The sequence below is a fragment of the Belonocnema kinseyi genome, chromosome 9, assembly GCF_010883055.1.
Source record: "Belonocnema kinseyi isolate 2016_QV_RU_SX_M_011 chromosome 9, B_treatae_v1, whole genome shotgun sequence".
NCBI classification, from domain to species: domain Eukaryota; kingdom Metazoa; phylum Arthropoda; class Insecta; order Hymenoptera; family Cynipidae; genus Belonocnema; species Belonocnema kinseyi.
Genome location: NC_046665.1, coordinates 76,558,991 through 76,575,818, shown reverse-complemented (window position 1 = coordinate 76,575,818; position 16,828 = coordinate 76,558,991). Strand labels below are relative to the sequence as shown.

The window sequence follows — 16,828 nt, the reverse complement described above, 5'->3', positions numbered from 1 at the left end:
TTACAACGAGTATTTACAGTTTTTAATTAAAAGAGATAATACTAAGTGCAGTTTCGAAAACTGTCAAAATATCTCGTGACGAAAATTCATTATAATTTACTAAAATTCTGAGAATTGATTACTGACCAATTAAGAAATTTGTACACTATTTGGGACAATTTTACTAGATATGTTCCTACGTACTCTCTGTACATAGTCAATTTTGTAATTGCACTCTAGTTACATTATCAAATTATTAAAATTTTAAAATAAAATTATCAAGACTGCGCTCAATTATTTTCCTACAATTTTATCCTATTTAAAATACTTTATCAGCTGCAAACGCTTTTTCCATTTACTTTATTTAGTTTCTCGCGAGCTATTCTGTCGAAAAATAAAAGTCCTGCTGCACGCTCAATGCTTTCTGGTGGAACCTAAGGAAATAAAACATAGATTAGTGCTTTAAATTAAAATCGCAAATCTGCAACACCAATTAATTACCTGGAAATTTTTTAGTGGAGCTTTATCGTCGATAGGTGCGTTTGGCATCACAAATGCCTCCATTTCCAATTTATGGTCCTCGGTTTCTCCAACGACAATTTTATAAAAATGAGTCGGAACAGCCACATGATTATTGCCAATAACTTCGTATTTGACGTACTTTTTCCCATCTGCCTCTCTTCTAATGAAAACGTTGAAAATATTCTTGTTAGTTAAGTGAATAAAAATATCGTTTGGATTTTTTTTTCAATTGTTAAAAAATATAACATTTACTTTGGCAGATACAAAGGGCCTGTGCAGACATACACGTCTTTGTATACATTTGTTAAAGTTCTAACGTATTTCTCTAGCCTGTTCCAAGAATCCCTGTTGAATCCTCGGCCAACTTGAGGAGCCATATTTGATAAGAAAAAAGTTTGTTCTATATGAGTTTGTTCTAATTTGTGATTCCCCGCTGCTGCTAGATGTCCCCGATCATATCCGCTTCCTTTATAATCGCTGTTTTCTGACCTGAATATACAAATCAAATTAAGGTTCTTTTTGATCCTTCAGAATAACTATTGGAAATTCAATAAATGAATGGAATTGCATGATAAATAGTTATCGATTAATACATTTTTGGATAGAAAATACTACAGAATACCAATTTAAAATAAATCTTTTTAGTAGCGTGAAGAATCTGAGTTAACCCTTAAAAAGCATACTTCCGTAGAATTACATAAAGAGCATACTGGGTTTTAGGCACCCAAGGATATTCAAACGTGTACTCTGCCGACGGTATTGGATAGTTTTTTACAAGAAAATCATTTAATGATGTTTAATCTATCTAGTCTTATATTGTTCGTTCCAAAGAAGGTATTTATTCTAAAAAATAAAAGCATCAATTCAGTGTAATTTGTTAATCTGGCGCCACGTGTTCTATTTTCTTGAATCTTGTACGTTTTGTTAAAGCGCAAATAAATCGCTGGGTGATATACACCCAGTATGTCCTTTAAGGCTTAGGCATTTTCAGTTCATTCAGGCCTAAGAAGTTATAGAAAGCATTACACTTTTTGAGTTTAACCGTTTTTTCCAGAATTTTAAATCTGGTTATAAGGTTCGTAACTCAATGTTATAACCGCTACATACTTATGAACAAATATTATAAGAAATTCAGTATAGGCATATAATGAATTTCTTATTTTTTTGAGCTTCTATAAAAATCATAAGGAACTCAGTACAGAAATTAATAATGTTGAAATATTCAAAGGAGTGATGCGAAAAAATAGATAAACTACAAACAAATGATTGATTTTCTTACTTAATTTAGGATTTCAAATTATTTCAACAAATTTATACAGATTCTAACAATTTCAAGGGATATAAAAGAACTTACAAAATTGTAAAGGATTACAAAACTTTAAGTTATTTAAAAAGATCCACAAAATTTCAAGATTCAAGAGATTTCAAAGAATTGTATAGGCTTTCTTAAGATTCCAAGGTATGTTAGAGAATTTCATAACATTAAAGGGATTTGGAAAGACATTCATTTATTTTCAAAGGATTTACGGAATTTAAAAAATATTAAGCAATTTTAATAGTTTTCAAAAAATTTAAACGAGGAATATCGAAGAATTTAGTAGGATTTCTAAAGATTTCGAGGTATGTTATAAAATGTTACAAGGTCAGGGATTAAAAGATAAAAAATTGTAAGCCATTTTAGCAGATCCTAAAGAAATTAAAAAGATTATAATAACTGCAAGGGATTTCAAAAAATTGTATGAGATTTAAAAATTTCAAGGAATATCAAAGAATTTGGTAAGATTTCCAAGTGTTTCCAGGTATGTTAAAAAATTTCACAAGATCAGGGATTAAAACATTTGAAATTTTAAACCTTTTTAACAAATCCCAAAGAATTGTAAGATATTTCAATAACTGCAAGGTATTTAAAAAAATTTCAAGAGATTAAGACAATTTCAAGAAATTCCAGAAATTTGTAGGATTTTCAAAGATTTCAAGGTATATTAAGGAATTTCATCAAACTTGAGGGGTTACAATATTGTAACCTATTTTAATAGACCCTGAAAACTACAATTGATTGTATAGAATTTCACAAAATTTATTAGTTTTTATAGGACTTCCAATTTATTTCAAAGGATTAATGGAATTTTAAAAGATTTGAAGATATATTTACAGATCTCAAAGAAAATTAAGAGATTTTACAGAATATGGCAGGATTTTCACAGATTTTAAGCTGGATTTTGAGGGATTTATAGAAACCTTTAAGAAATAAATTAAATTACAAGGGATTCCTAGCGACTCTAATCATTTGAAGGAATTTCACCAGATTTAAAAGATTTTATTGCATCTCCAAAATTATTTTAAAAAATCTATTGATTTGAACGAAAAGATTATTTAGAGACCTTTAATTAATAAATTTAATACATTGAAGGGATTTTCAATAATTTTTACTTTTTTATGATTTAAAAAGATTTTAATGGCTTTCAGGTAACTTAATAAATATCTAGAGAACTTTGAAAAATAAAATAAAATTTTTTCAAGGGACTTCGACGAATTAAAAATCTTTCAAATAGAGAAATAAAAATTTCAAGAGATGTCAAAGAATTTGTAGGGTTTCCAAAAATTTTAAGGAATTTAAAAGAAATTTGAAAAGATTTTAGGGATTTCTAGAGAACTTTAAGTGATTTATTTTACTATATTTTCTAGGGATTTCAAAATAATCATTTTACGGATTTTAACATATTTAAAAGATTTTAATGGATTTAAAGATATTTCCAATTGTATCAAGAGATTTCAATGAAATTTCAAGCGAGTTTAAAGATATCATGCGAATTAACAGATTTTTGCTGTGTCAAGTTTATGTGCGCAGAATAGCAATTTTTGTGTACTTCAATATGACATTATGAGTGGTCCAAAGTAAATTGTTCCTTTGTAGTTTGTCTACTGTTTAATATATCCGTTTCCTTCAATATTTTTGTATTTTTAATTCTAATATTGATTATTCTATAATCGCTTTTTTATTTAATGATTTTATATAATTAATTTCCTATAATTGCCAAAAAAATTATATGAAAATTACTATAGGCTTATACTGATTTTCCTATAATATTTTTTCGTAAGGGCAGTTTGCAATTTTGCATGAAAGTTTCTTTCGTTTCGTTCATCGATCTCAGTTTTTTTGTGTTACTCAATTTATTTTTCAGTTTCTTTAAATACTATATATTATTATAGTAATAATATAATACTAATAATAACCACTTATTTTTAGAGAATCTCAGGCCCGAGTTCACCATTATCTAATTTCACATCGTCGAGTGTTGGATAAACTTTATTTTTGTAATTATCATTTTATTATTTCTTCAAACAGTTCTTGAAAAACAAAAACTAATTTCAAAATAAAATTATAGTGAAAAATTATTCCCAATAAAGATATTAGCAAAACATTCTCGTTTATAGCGTGGCAATGTAGAATTATTCAATCATAAGCTTAAACGTGAAATAAAAAAATTAGTAATTAGTTGTACCTTTTCTTTTAGAAAATAGGGGGAAATTAAGAAAAAAATGTTTACAATATACCTAAAAAATTGTGTTGCGGCCGTTGATTAAGGGCATGTGATGCTTACAGTTTCACCGGCTTTTTTCCATAAAAATGAAGTTTTAAAAACTGAATTCGGAGATGCTATAAAATATCATAACGGACGTCCCTAGACTCTTTTTTGAGGGATAATAACAAAAAAAATTTATTGTGCTAAATATAAATTTTATGCATATGCATTATCAAAATAAATAAAACGACGTAACCTCAACAGGTTACGTCGTTTTTCATCTCTCCCTTCCGATAATCTGGAAATTATTTATGAAATAAACTTTTTTGATTGTCTGCAAACAAGGCTAGTTCCGGGAGATTAGTTACTTTGTTTATTTGTAATACCAAAGTTTTCGGCCAAAAATATTTTGAAGTTTGGAAGTAACGCTCCGGTGAATTGTAACACACATAACCTCGAAAAATACACGCAGGTTGTTAGCAACATCAAAAATTTTTTGATAAAAAAAAACACAAAAAAAGTGTGTGGGGACGTCCGTTAGCATGTTCGCTATCATTTCCCATATTTTGAAGGCAAAATATTTCTTATCCTAGGAAAAAAGCCGGGGGAATCTAACACTGAAATAATCGATACTATTTCCTAAGCGCTATGCAAATTAATCACATTTTGCTAAATTAAAACTTTTGAATTAACCTACAAAAAAAGTGTATGGGGACGTCCGTTAGCATGTTTGCTATCATTTCCCAAATTTTTAAGACAAAATATTTATTATTCTAGAAAAAAAGCCGGGGGAACCTAAAACTCGTAAAATCGACAATTTTCTAAGTATCACATGCCCTTAAAATTAAATAAATGTAATGAATAATTTTCATACCTGAAAAATGGATGTATACTTTTATCGGGAGTAAATTCACATTTTGAGCGATCCACCAATTTGTTTGGTTTCACCCTTTCCTTTGTGAGATGTTCGAAAACCCAGTGGGCAACTCTATTTCGTCTGTCGTAAGAAATAACGTAATCATCAAACGATCTGACATTATCGAGACCAGGGAATCCATACTTCATGATCTAAAAAAAAGAAAATTTCTATGAATTTAAATAACATTTGAGATATATTATTATAAATGAAATTAACAAAAATAGTAATTTTTAAAATTTTAATAATAAACAATACAAATGGACTAATTTATATTCTTAAATATTGAATTAAAATCATTAACAATTCTTAAAATTGTATAATTTTTTATCTAATTAATATTATTGTTATCCAAGTCGATAGTTGTTTTAAAAAACTAAACCAATTCTTAAATCAGCTATTTAAACTTTCCCGCAATTTTTGGTCGAAGATCTCTCATGCGCAGAGCAATGCGCATGCGAGCAGACGTTTTTCTTTGGCAAATAAAAACGTTTGTTCTTTTTCGAAACTATATTTATCTTGATGATAACGGATCAAACTTAATATATCATTTAGGAACACTGTAACCGAAATTTTCTAATTTATTAGTTTTAAATCATAATTAAACACGAAATTAAAAGAATCAGATTTAAATATTTGCATTTGAATTTCTCAATTGTGTTTGTCCGTTGGCCGATTGGCAAGTTTGAACGATTGGAACGCGTTCCTTCAGTTTCTAATAGAAAAATAAGAACACCACATCGGTTCCTGCTTGTTAGCTTAAAGAGATAAGATTTAAATGGATTTTCAATCAAAATTCGTTCAGAATCTTGCAGTGTAGCTAATAAGGTTTAATATTTTTCAATCATTTTCACAAATCTAACGGTGAAAAATGTTTTTTTGTTATTGTTAACTTTTTAACCATTTCGGAAGTCTGCTTTCGAAATGACGGTTGCATTGTTTTGTTTAACAGAATTTGAAAATGTATTTTTACCGTACAGAATAGAATTTACATACTTCATTGTTTCATACATTGTTCTGATTACGAAATAGAGGAGATACATTTACAGGTTAACTAATTTTTCAGGATATTAAATAATATGGACTGCTAAGGTGGTCAACGGTTTCGTTAAATAATTTTCGGTAGATTTATATGATGAAATCATGGCGGAACACTCCATTTTCAGCAAAGAATTATTACTTGGTATTATAAAGAAGATTTCTAATCTTAAATTTTTGAAACTAGCCCATATAAGTTTCATTCACAAATTGCTTCGATCGTTGAATTTTTGATCAATAGGTTAGGGTTTGATCAATTTGCATTATTATTTTTTTATTACACCATTAGGGCATTTCCCTTTTAGGGGTAGGCGTGTCTCACTCGGTGGGGAAGTGAGTACTGTGAGAAAGGGATATCACATTTTTTTAAATTGATCCAGAATTCTCGTGTTATAATTGAAATAATATTATACATCTTTATAAATTATCTGGAAGTCCCGCCTAATATTACATTTCCTTATAAATTATCTGGAAGTCCAGCTTTTGACTTTCCTAGGATTTATGACGTTTAAATATGTAAATGTTCAAATTGTAACAATTTAATATCTTTAATATGATTGGATCTATTTGAAGTACAGAAGAAAATGTATTATTATTTAACCTCTTTCATGATATTTTAATGAATTTAACAAGATTTACAGGAATTCGTTGAATCTCCAAGAATTTAAAAGAACCTCCAATAATTTCAAAGGATCTAAAAAATGTTAAGCTATTTAAAAAAAATCAAGAGAATTTAAAGATATTTAAAAAAACTTGAAGCGATTGTAAAGACTTCTAGGGATTTAAACGGTGTTTTTGTACAGAATTTAATAAATAAATTTAATTTATATTGAAGAAATTTCAAATGATCTCTGCTTATTATAATTCATTATTACGAGAAGGGGTCTTAGAGGATCTCAAATTATTTAAAAGAATTGACAAGATTTTAAGCTATTTTAACGAATTTTAAAGAATTTCAAGAGATTTGGAACATTTCAAAGAATTTTGCAATATTTGCAAATATTTCCAGCTCGATTTTAAGGGATTTCGAGAGAAATTTATAAAATAAATAAAATTGTAAGGAATTCCTAGCGATTTCAAGGAATTTGACCAGATTTAAAGTATTTTATTGAATATTATATTTATGGAATAATATTACAAAGATTATAAGGAAGTTTACAATTTCAAGGTATTTCTAGAAAACTTGAGAGAATAAATCAAATTAATTTTATTTTGCAAGGAATTTTAAATAATAAAGGTGTTTTAATGCAATTTCAAGAAATGTTGAAGATACCAAGGGAAATTACAGAGTTTCTACCTTTTATATTAATTCCTTCAACATTTTTGAATTATTTCTTTCAATGTTGATTGACTTATAATCTTTTTCTATATAACGACCTGAATGTAGTCTCCACAAAGTACCCGTAAAGACCCCATTGGGTCTCCATTCGGTTTCTTTTTAAAAAAACTCGAAAAAACAGCAAAATAAACTTTTAAATGGTTGAAATTCGGATTCTACGTTAAAATTCCGTATAGAAGGTCACGGAATAATCGCAAGTTTTTTTTGCAACGATAAAAAGTTTTTAAAAATATAAGACGTATAACACCTTTTGGACTGCTACTTATAGGCAATGCGTTTGAAGTGTAGCAGTCAACAGGCGTTATACGTCTTGTATTTTTTAAAAAATTTTACCGTTGCAAAAAAAACTATTGCGATTATTGCGTGACCTTCTATAGGGAATTTTAACGTAGAATCCGAATTTTAACAATTTAAAAATTGATTTTGCTGTTTTTTCGAGTTTTTAAAAAAGGAACCCAATGGGGTCTTTACAGGTACTTTGAAGAGGCTCCATTCGGTTCCTTCGGTCCGCCAGGGATGTTTTAAAAATACCCCCTAACTCCGACAATAACGCAAAATACAACTTATTTCTTGACAACCTCAAAAATAAATGTAACAATTAAATAATATCATTACGAAAACTATGGGTATTTTTATTTTTCAGGCGCAGACCGTTGGAAATCTAATCGTGATTCCGTCTTGCAAATTCAGAACATTTCGGTTCTTGATTTCTACGATTTGAAAGATTATTCGGTTTATTATCATTCTTAGACAAGTCTTTTTATAAATAAATTTTATAAAAATAAAATACATTTCAAAATACGCGTTGTAAACTATAAAAGTGCGGGAGTGTGAACTATTTGAGTCATCACAAAATTTAAAATACTTTATAATTTAAAATAATTTTACCATTATATTATTGCTTTCTTGTCGTCAATATTGTTTTAGACATTAAATGGTAGATCTTATTATTTCTAAAAGCTAATGTTAAATGAACAAAAAGAAGCGTTTCTAAATTATTTAAAAATAAATATATTTTTCATAAATTTCGGTAATCTTGTAGAAATTGCACTTTTTTTAGATGGTATAAATAATTACGTTAACTATTTTATTGAATATTTTTATCTAATTCGAAACGTAAACTCTGAATTACTTTCGCAGAATTATTATACAAATATTGTTGACTCAAATGTTTTTTTCGACATTCTCTCCAAAGGTGCAGATCGTTGGAACTTCTAGGACTCAACTGCAGAAACATTGTGGAATCTGGATGCAGGTAAACTAATTTATACTAAAACCACTATTATTTTTCATGCAGGTTTGCTACATGTCAGGGAATTCCAGAAAGTTAAAATGAACCAGTGAAATTTCACTCGTTGAAACAGCCAGAACTGTCACTGACGATCAGTGAAATTTCAGTGATTAACGTGGTTGTATATCTTAAGTCAGTTTTGTGCTAGCCTTTGCTAGCACAAAAATTTCCGGGAAATCAGGGAATCGTCCTTGATTTTACTTTTGATGTGGGAAGTGCACTTCATTTCCTTATAATTTTTTATTTCTTATTATCGCTTGGGGCTACCTGTGTATTTTTTTAATTTAAAATTGATACTCTTGAGAATTATTAAAAAAATTAAAAAATATATTTTTCTAATAAATTGTTAAATTGGAATCGAGCTAATTAAGCATTTCGCAACCCACTATGCGTTGTATATACGCTTCTATCCTAAAAGGGACCTTGTCTTTATAAGCCGAAAAAATGCTGATATTTTAAAATACTGATTTAACCAGTGACTTTTTTTACTGGTTCAGTTCAAGCATCAGGGAATTTCAGGTAAAATTCTACAATTTTGTTAAAAACTCATTCTTTTTGTTTGATAATTCAACCGCTTTGTTGAAAATTCGTCTTTTTGGGATTGAAAATTCATCTGTTTTGGTAAAAATTGCAAGTAATTTCATTAGTTGAAACATTATCTTTTTGTTAAAAATATATTTATTTGATTTAAATTAAACTATTTTGTTAAAGTCTTTTTTATTGTTGCAAAATTATTTTTCTAACTGAAAATTTAACTATTCTATTTTTGGTTGAAAATTTCTTTTGGGTTGGAAATTCATCTGTTTGGTTACAAATTATTTTTAAATTAATAAGATTTTAGTTAGTTAAGTTAAAAATTTATTTCTTTAACTTTATTTATCTACTATTAAATGTAATCTTCTTGGTTGGAAATTTAATTCTGTAATGAAAATTTAACTGTCTTATTCTTGGTTTAAAATTCATTTATTTGGTTAAAGATTCATTTTTGTTTGGCGGAAATTTTATTTTTCCAACTATAAACTTAACTATTCTATTTTTAGTTGAAAAGTTCTATTTTTTATTTAAACATTAATGTAATTTGTTGAAAAATTATCCTTTGGTAGAAAATTCATTTTTTAATTTGAAAAATCAACTCTTTGAATAATTTTGCTGTTGTTAAATGTTCATAATTTTAGTTAAAAATTAATGCCTTTAGTAGAAAATTCATTTTTGTTATTAATAATTAATTTTTTAAATCTGAAAATGTAAATATTCCATTTTTGCATCCCATTGCATTTTTTTTTTTAAATTAAATTCTTTTTGATTGAAAATTAAAAAAACTTTCGTGGAAACATCAACTGTTACAGTTGGCACTTAAAGTGTTTAAAATAAACCTAGAAACATTTTTTTGCGCATTAATATTACTGATATCATAGGTGTAAGGTTGCTTTTATATCTAAAAAATTCAGAACGGTCAAGGAAAAAAAGGGAAATTCAGGGAATTTCGAAATTGACATTTTGTATCAACCATATCAAGCCGACCCATATATTCCTGTTTTCGATCATGCCGCATAGACGAAAAGTTCGAATCGGCACCGAAACAAGTTGTAATTTATACAAATCGCATAGTGACCGCTGATTTTTATTAAAACTAGCGAGTGGTTGCTTGTTTCATATCGGGTGGCCGCTGGACCGGGAAAACGAGAATTTTCTGAGGCCGAGAAAAACCGGGAAATGACAGTGAATTTATTCCATGACTGGGAATTTTACGAATTTTCAGAAGAAAAAATCTGCTTAAGTTTGATTTCAACAGTTTTGCAAATAATTAAAGTATAAAAAACTGAACAATAATTGATTTGACAAAACGATTATAAATCCATTTAAAGTTTGAGAATTTCCAGATTGTATAACTGTTTGAATTCGAAAGTCTTAATACGAATTGAGATTAATATAATATCATTTATTCCGATAATTTTATTTTTAAATAACAATTTTTATGATTCATCAATAAAATATTTTTAATTCAAAGTTTTAGGACTTCCTTTTTTTTATTTTTATATTAAATTGAATAAATAAATTTATTAATATATTATTTTTATTAGTTTTCTTAACCATTAAAAATTTCACTGTTCATTTAAGACGAGTAAATTGAACACAAATATATGTGAAAGTAAACAATTTGAAACTGAATTGTTTTACATAGAATGCTTTGAATCTGTAGAATTTCGAAGAGCTTTTCAACTTTTAACGTTAAAATTTGAATCGTTCTGTTTAAACTTGAAATGTCTTTAAATAATTGGAAAGAAGTGTTAACATTTTTGTTTAGAACTCGTAAATACATTTTAAAAATTAACCGAATTTTTCCTACAACTTTTGAAAAATCCTGCAAATTAAAAAAAAATCCACCAAATCTTACAGGTTCTGTTTTGATCATTTTGGAAATCTCTTAAAATCTTTTTAAATTTTCTGTAACAATAATTTTTCAAAGTGAAAAATCATTTTCATTTTTCCTTGGAATCGTAAGAAAATTTTTTTATTCTTTTTCAGCCTTTCACAATTTTTAAAAAGTTTCTAACTTTTTTAGTTGAAATCTGCAAAACTCTGCATTTTGTTTTAAATTAGGCTGCTGGTATTTGCACCCAAATTTCGGTACAAATAGCTCAATTTTTTCGAGTCACAAACTTCGTGTTGATGATTTAAAATCATTTCAAGTTCTAAATTTAATTTTGATATTTAAAAAATTTCTAAATATCTCTTAAGATTACTTTAATAATTCAACTTTAAATTCAATTAATTAAAAAATATATTTAAAGGTTTCGAAAAAATTTCAACAATGATTTTAAATTTGGAAAAATATAAAACTTATGATTATATTATAAGAGACTAATGATTAAGAAGCTACTATCATTATGAGGCTTCAAAGTAAATATTTAGAAGTAACTCTAAAATTCAATTTTTATTTCAATTTGATGAAAAGAGTTCACTGTTCGATAGAAAATTAAATAGTACTTCTTTATTGATTAAGCATTTACTCTGGTACTTATTTAATTCCACGGAAACAGCTGTTAAATTAATTTTTTTATATTCAAGAGTTTATTTTCTTTATCAGATTTAATTTATATTAAATTGCATTTGTACAGTGTATTTATATTTAAAGATTAATGATAAAATTATGTAGGTCGTTAGAAATATTACAAAATTATTAATATTAGCATAAGATGTTTTTTCTATATTTCAGATGATTGTGGGTGATTTATGTGAAAATGCCCTAACGTCTTTTTTCTCACTTAATGAAATAGAAAACTTTTATTTTCATGTTTTACAAAGGTTTGTTTTTATATTAAATTATTTTTTAGATATGAAGTTGAACATGGAAATTGCAAGTAAGTTTTTCATAGCTTGGCAATTTTGATAAATCGGCAGTAACCCAATTTTTTCAATTTTCTTAGAATCCAACAAAGACTAAAGGATACTTTCCACGAACTTGAAGACATAAAAATCTGCTATAATCAATAGATGTGTTGAACCGAGACAAACTTTTATAGGAATTAATTAATTAAATATTTTATAATATACTTACTTATTTACCTTCTTTATGTTTTGTTTATATTTGAATACTTCTAAATTTACACTGAATTTAGGTGCTTCATTACAGGAAATATTTACGAACTTATCCCCTCTTCCACTTCTATGATCTGCGATTTAAAATACTTTATAGATCAAATGAAAAAACGACACTTGATCTTTACGGAAAGAGATTTGTTTACTGGAAAAATGGTGTGATCCAAATGAAAGGTTCTAGGTTAGGAATATCAAGAGTTGTTATCAATACGAGCGATTTTTTTTTAACTAAAGGGAATAATAGTGTTAGGTATAGGTGAGATATTATGATTAAATATTTTTGACAAAAAATCAAAATTATGGAAATTACAATACTTTGAATTATTTTTTTAATGTGATATCTCGAAAAGTTTTAACCGATTTTAATCAAAAGTATAGGTGTTATTTAAATGCAGTACTCTTTTTTTATGTATACACGAAACATAACTTCGTCCACTGGATTTTATTAACCGATTTAAGATTTTTTTAGAAATACTCTGAATTAAATTCCTCGCAAACTTGAAAAAGTCCATTTTTCTATATGTTTTTGCTTAAAAATACTTAAATTCGGCGTCCCAATTGTTTCCCAAATTCGTATTTTTCTGAAAAGTCGTCTTTTTTGTATTATATACATTTTGTTTGTTTGTTTGTTAAAGATGTCCCATTTTAGTTGACAACTCATTTCGTTGATTATAAATGTACCTATTTTGTTGAAAATGCATGTACTTTGTTAAAAATATACATCTTTGTAGTAAAAAATTAATCTTTTTCAGAAGCAGCGGAGCCTTTTTTTCTAGGTTTATGTAGGGGCATATACTTCAATAATTTCACGAATATTATTAAATATTTCAAAAAAGTTTCAAATATATCGCAAAGATTTCGGATAAATTTAAAAGCTTTTATAAAGACTTTTATAAAAATGTTTCACAAAGAATTCAACTATTCCACGAATATTTCGTATAAATTCAAAAGATTTCACGAAGACTTCGATAATTTTCCAAAGATTTCAATAATTTCACGAAAATTATCAAATATTTGTAAAAAATATTTTAAATATTTCGAAAGATTTTTGACAGATTAAAAATTCGCAAAGAATTCAACTATTCCATAAAGACTTCAGATACATTCAAGAGATGTTACGAAGACTTCAATAATTTTCCAAAGATTTCAATAATTTTAAGAATATTATCAAACATTTCGCAAAGATTTAAAATATTTCAGATAGATTTGAATAATTTCACAGAGAAATCAATGTTTTCCAAAAATCTCAATAATTTCACGAATATTATCAAATATTTGTAAACATTTTTTCAAAGATTTCGGATAGATTTAAAAGATTTCGCGAAGAATTCAACTATTCCACAAATATTTCGGATACATTCAAAAGATTTCACGAAGCCTAACTTTTTGTCTAGATGAAAAAGATTTCGCAGACTTCAAATATTCTACAAAGATTTCGGATACATTTAAAAGATTTCAATTTCACGAAGACTTGACAGATTTAAATAATTTCACGATTATCAAATATTTAAAAAATATTTCGCAAAGTCTTCAGATAGATTTTAAAGATTTCACAAAGACTTTAATGATTTTCCAAAGATTCCAATGATTTTTCAAAGATTTTAAATATTTCGAAAAGATTTTCGACATATGAAAAATATTTCACAGACTTCAATGATTCGAATGGTGCGAATTGGTTTGTTTGCAATGTTAATATTAATTATTTAAAATATTGAACATATAATAAACAACTAGCATATATCACACATATTTAACATATATATTTAATATATGTGGGAATAATCCGCTGCAGCTGTGTTTGCGTAAATGCCAAAATGAAAAAACTTCGGGTGCGAAGTTGCACCAGTGTACCGTTTGAGGTTTAAGAATATTTCACCAAGACTTCATTTATTTCATAAGGATTTCTGGTAGATTTTTGAAAAAGTTCAAACGTTCAAATGAATTCGCTCTTTCGATTTCAGAGGGGGGGGATTAATTCCCCTGTCCTCTAGGGCTCCACCGCCTCTGATCTTTTTGGTATAAAATAAATCTTATTGGTTGAAAATTTATCTTTTTAGTTGAACATTAATTTATGTGGTTGAAAATTTAACTTGAAAGAAAAAGTTGTAACGGTTTTAAGTTGTAAAAGTTGTAGAAAAAGTTGTAAATTCAGCGAAAAGTGAGGGAAAGTTGGGGGATTTCGAAATTGGTATTTTGTAGCACCCCGTTTTTCAAATAACGCGACTTAAGTTAAATTGTAGTATGGGTGGGAGAAATTAAAGGTTGAAGGGGGTGAGAAGTTGGATAATGTCCTGATTTTCCGATCAAGCTATCTGGTCACCCTACATAAATAAAAAAGGTTAGCTTTTAAAATATGAGAGATAGTTTTCTCCAAAAATTTAAAAATAAATTTAAAACTGACAGATAGTATCGCAATTTTTTTGCACGCCATATTTATTAATTAGGATGATTAAAAGCCTTATAATATATATGTCATTTAGGCGAATGTTGGAAGAGTTGTAGGTTAGGTTGCAAGACTTTCAGAAACTTACTTGAGAAATTCTTGATCCTTGTACAGATAATTTTGCTCCCATGTCTGCTTGATTTTCAGCTGGTACTATTGGCGTTGCTGCTGAAACCGTGCCGAAAATCGGCAGACACGGCATATTCTTAATGTTTACGTTGGAAAATATGCTCGCTCTGTTGTCTTTTTCATCGTTCAGGTATTGCTGTCTTTCGAAATGTTTTCCGGCGAACCATCCTCCTAACCCCGCGCCCGTAAAAGCAGTGACTCGCAGAATAATTTTTGACGCGTGCACCATTATCTATTTTTGTTTTCTAAATCACAAATCTACAGCTTAGAAAGGTTTCGTAATTTCCCCAATGTTCTTAGGGATAAGATGACTAGATGCAGTCAGACTCTGACATCCTCGTGGGCTAGCAGACGACAATTACGTCTTAAATCGCCTGCTGTCACGTGATAGCAAGGTTGCCACGTTTTTGCCCAAGTTTTTAAAATTATAACTTAAGAGTAATATCAATTGTATTAAATTTGTAAAACAAATAAAATTAGATAAATAATTTTAGGAGTATTTTTATTTGAAACCCAAATAGCACAGAAATTCGGTGCATATACGGCTCAGAAGAAATGTTGTTGGCCCTTTTGGATTGCTGTTGGACAATACGCACCATGATTATTTTCCATATTTACAAACAAAAAATGAACCAAAAAACAATTTTGGTTTTTAATGTGCACAATTTCACTAAAATTTTTTAACTTTATCAAATTAAATGATTCATTAAATATTTGAGAAGATTCAAAGGTATTTCACAGGATTTCCAAATATTTCTAAGGATTTTTAAGAAATTTCAACGGACTTCAGTGGGGTTTGTAAATCCTCTCAATAACGTATTTTAATCAATTTTCCAGAATCTAAAGGATTTCTTAGAACGAAAAATATTTCAGGAGGTATCCAGGAATATGATCAGATTTTGTAATTTCTGCCTTGGCATTTGATAATATTTTAATGAAATATTTAATGAAATATTTAAAATATTTTCAAGAATTTTAAAGGTTTCAGGATATTTCAAAAGATTTAAAGGAATTTCAATTGAAATTTTGCGATATTTTATAATATTGCAAGGTACTTTTAAGAGATTATATCATATTTCGGAGGAATTCAGTAATTTTAAGGAACTTTGAAGGTTCTGAGGTTCATTAGATTTCATGTAACTTCATGGAATTTTATAATATTTTAACGAAATTTAAAAGAATTTGTTCACAAGAATTGAGGATTTCAAAGTATTTCAAGAATTTTGAGACTTTCAAACTATCAAGGAGGTATTTTCAAAGATGACATTTTTTTATATATTTTAGGATATTTTAAAAGATTATAAGAAATTTCAATATATTCCAAAGGATTTTAAAGATTTTGGGGTATTTCAAATGATTTCGAGAAATTTTCAAATAACTTAAAAAATGTCAAGGAATGCCATCAGATTTGATATAACTTCGCAGGATTTTATAACATTTTAATGAAATTTCAAAGAATTTATTCATAAAAATTAAGGGGTTTCAAAGCATTTAAGAGATTTTGAATATTTCAAGCCATTTTTGAACATTTCAATAAATTTCAAAGATTTTAGTGTATTTTAAAAGATTCCAACAAATGTTCAAGAGCTTCACAAAATTTAAAGGGATTTCAAAAGATTTCAATGAATTGGAAATATTTTAGAGTATTTTAAAAGATTCCAATAAATTTTCAAATGGTTAAAAAATTTTCAAGGAATATTAATTTTTGAAATTACTAAAACCACAAAAATCATTCCACATTTTGTAAGTTTACCGTGCTTTGCACTATTTACTAAATGCACCCGTAGATTTGATGATCTATTTTGACAACTTAATAAAGTAAAAATATCTAAAACTTGTATTAAAGGGTTGTGATTTTCTAAATTGTTTTAAAAAATAGAAACTTTCATGATTGATTAGAAGAGTTTGAGAAAATTGTATATTCTCGTTCTATATTACAATTCATTAGCGATTATTATGATCGCAGTCGTTCTTAAAAATGTTTAGGTTACTTTACGTCAAGTTTAGCTTATCGATTTTTTTTTAAATTGATAACAAATACTGAAAA

General features: G+C 27.5%; 1 protein-coding gene across 1 annotated transcript; it reads right to left on the bottom strand.

The window, feature by feature from the left end:
• Window positions 1–141: 141 nt before the first annotated feature.
• On the bottom strand, window positions 142–15,104 carry LOC117180105 (endonuclease G, mitochondrial). The gene is made up of 5 exons (XM_033372432.1): window positions 14,741–15,104; window positions 4,900–5,093; window positions 754–990; window positions 481–661; window positions 142–413 (listed from the first exon to the last, which is right to left on the bottom strand). Exons 1-5 carry the CDS (start codon window positions 15,008–15,010, stop codon window positions 312–314), a joined length of 984 nt encoding a protein of 327 aa, XP_033228323.1. The 5' UTR covers window positions 15,011–15,104; the 3' UTR covers window positions 142–311.
• Between the last annotated feature and the right edge of the window lie 1,724 nt (window positions 15,105–16,828).

What these genes read in the sequence shown, in the direction of transcription:
- LOC117180105 (XM_033372432.1), bottom strand. Translation starts at nt 15,010, where the DNA reads ATGGTGCACGCGTCAAAAATTATTCTGCGAGTCACTGCTTTTACGGGC. An exon ending in AGTATACATCCATTTTTCAG is followed by an intron (nt 991 to 4,899) that starts GTATGAAAATTA and finishes TTGTATATTCAG; the next exon opens with GTCAGAAAACAGCGATTATA. An exon ending in GGCCCTTTGTATCTGCCAAA is followed by an intron (nt 662 to 753) that starts GTAAATGTTATA and finishes CGTTTTCATTAG; the next exon opens with AAGAGAGGCAGATGGGAAAA.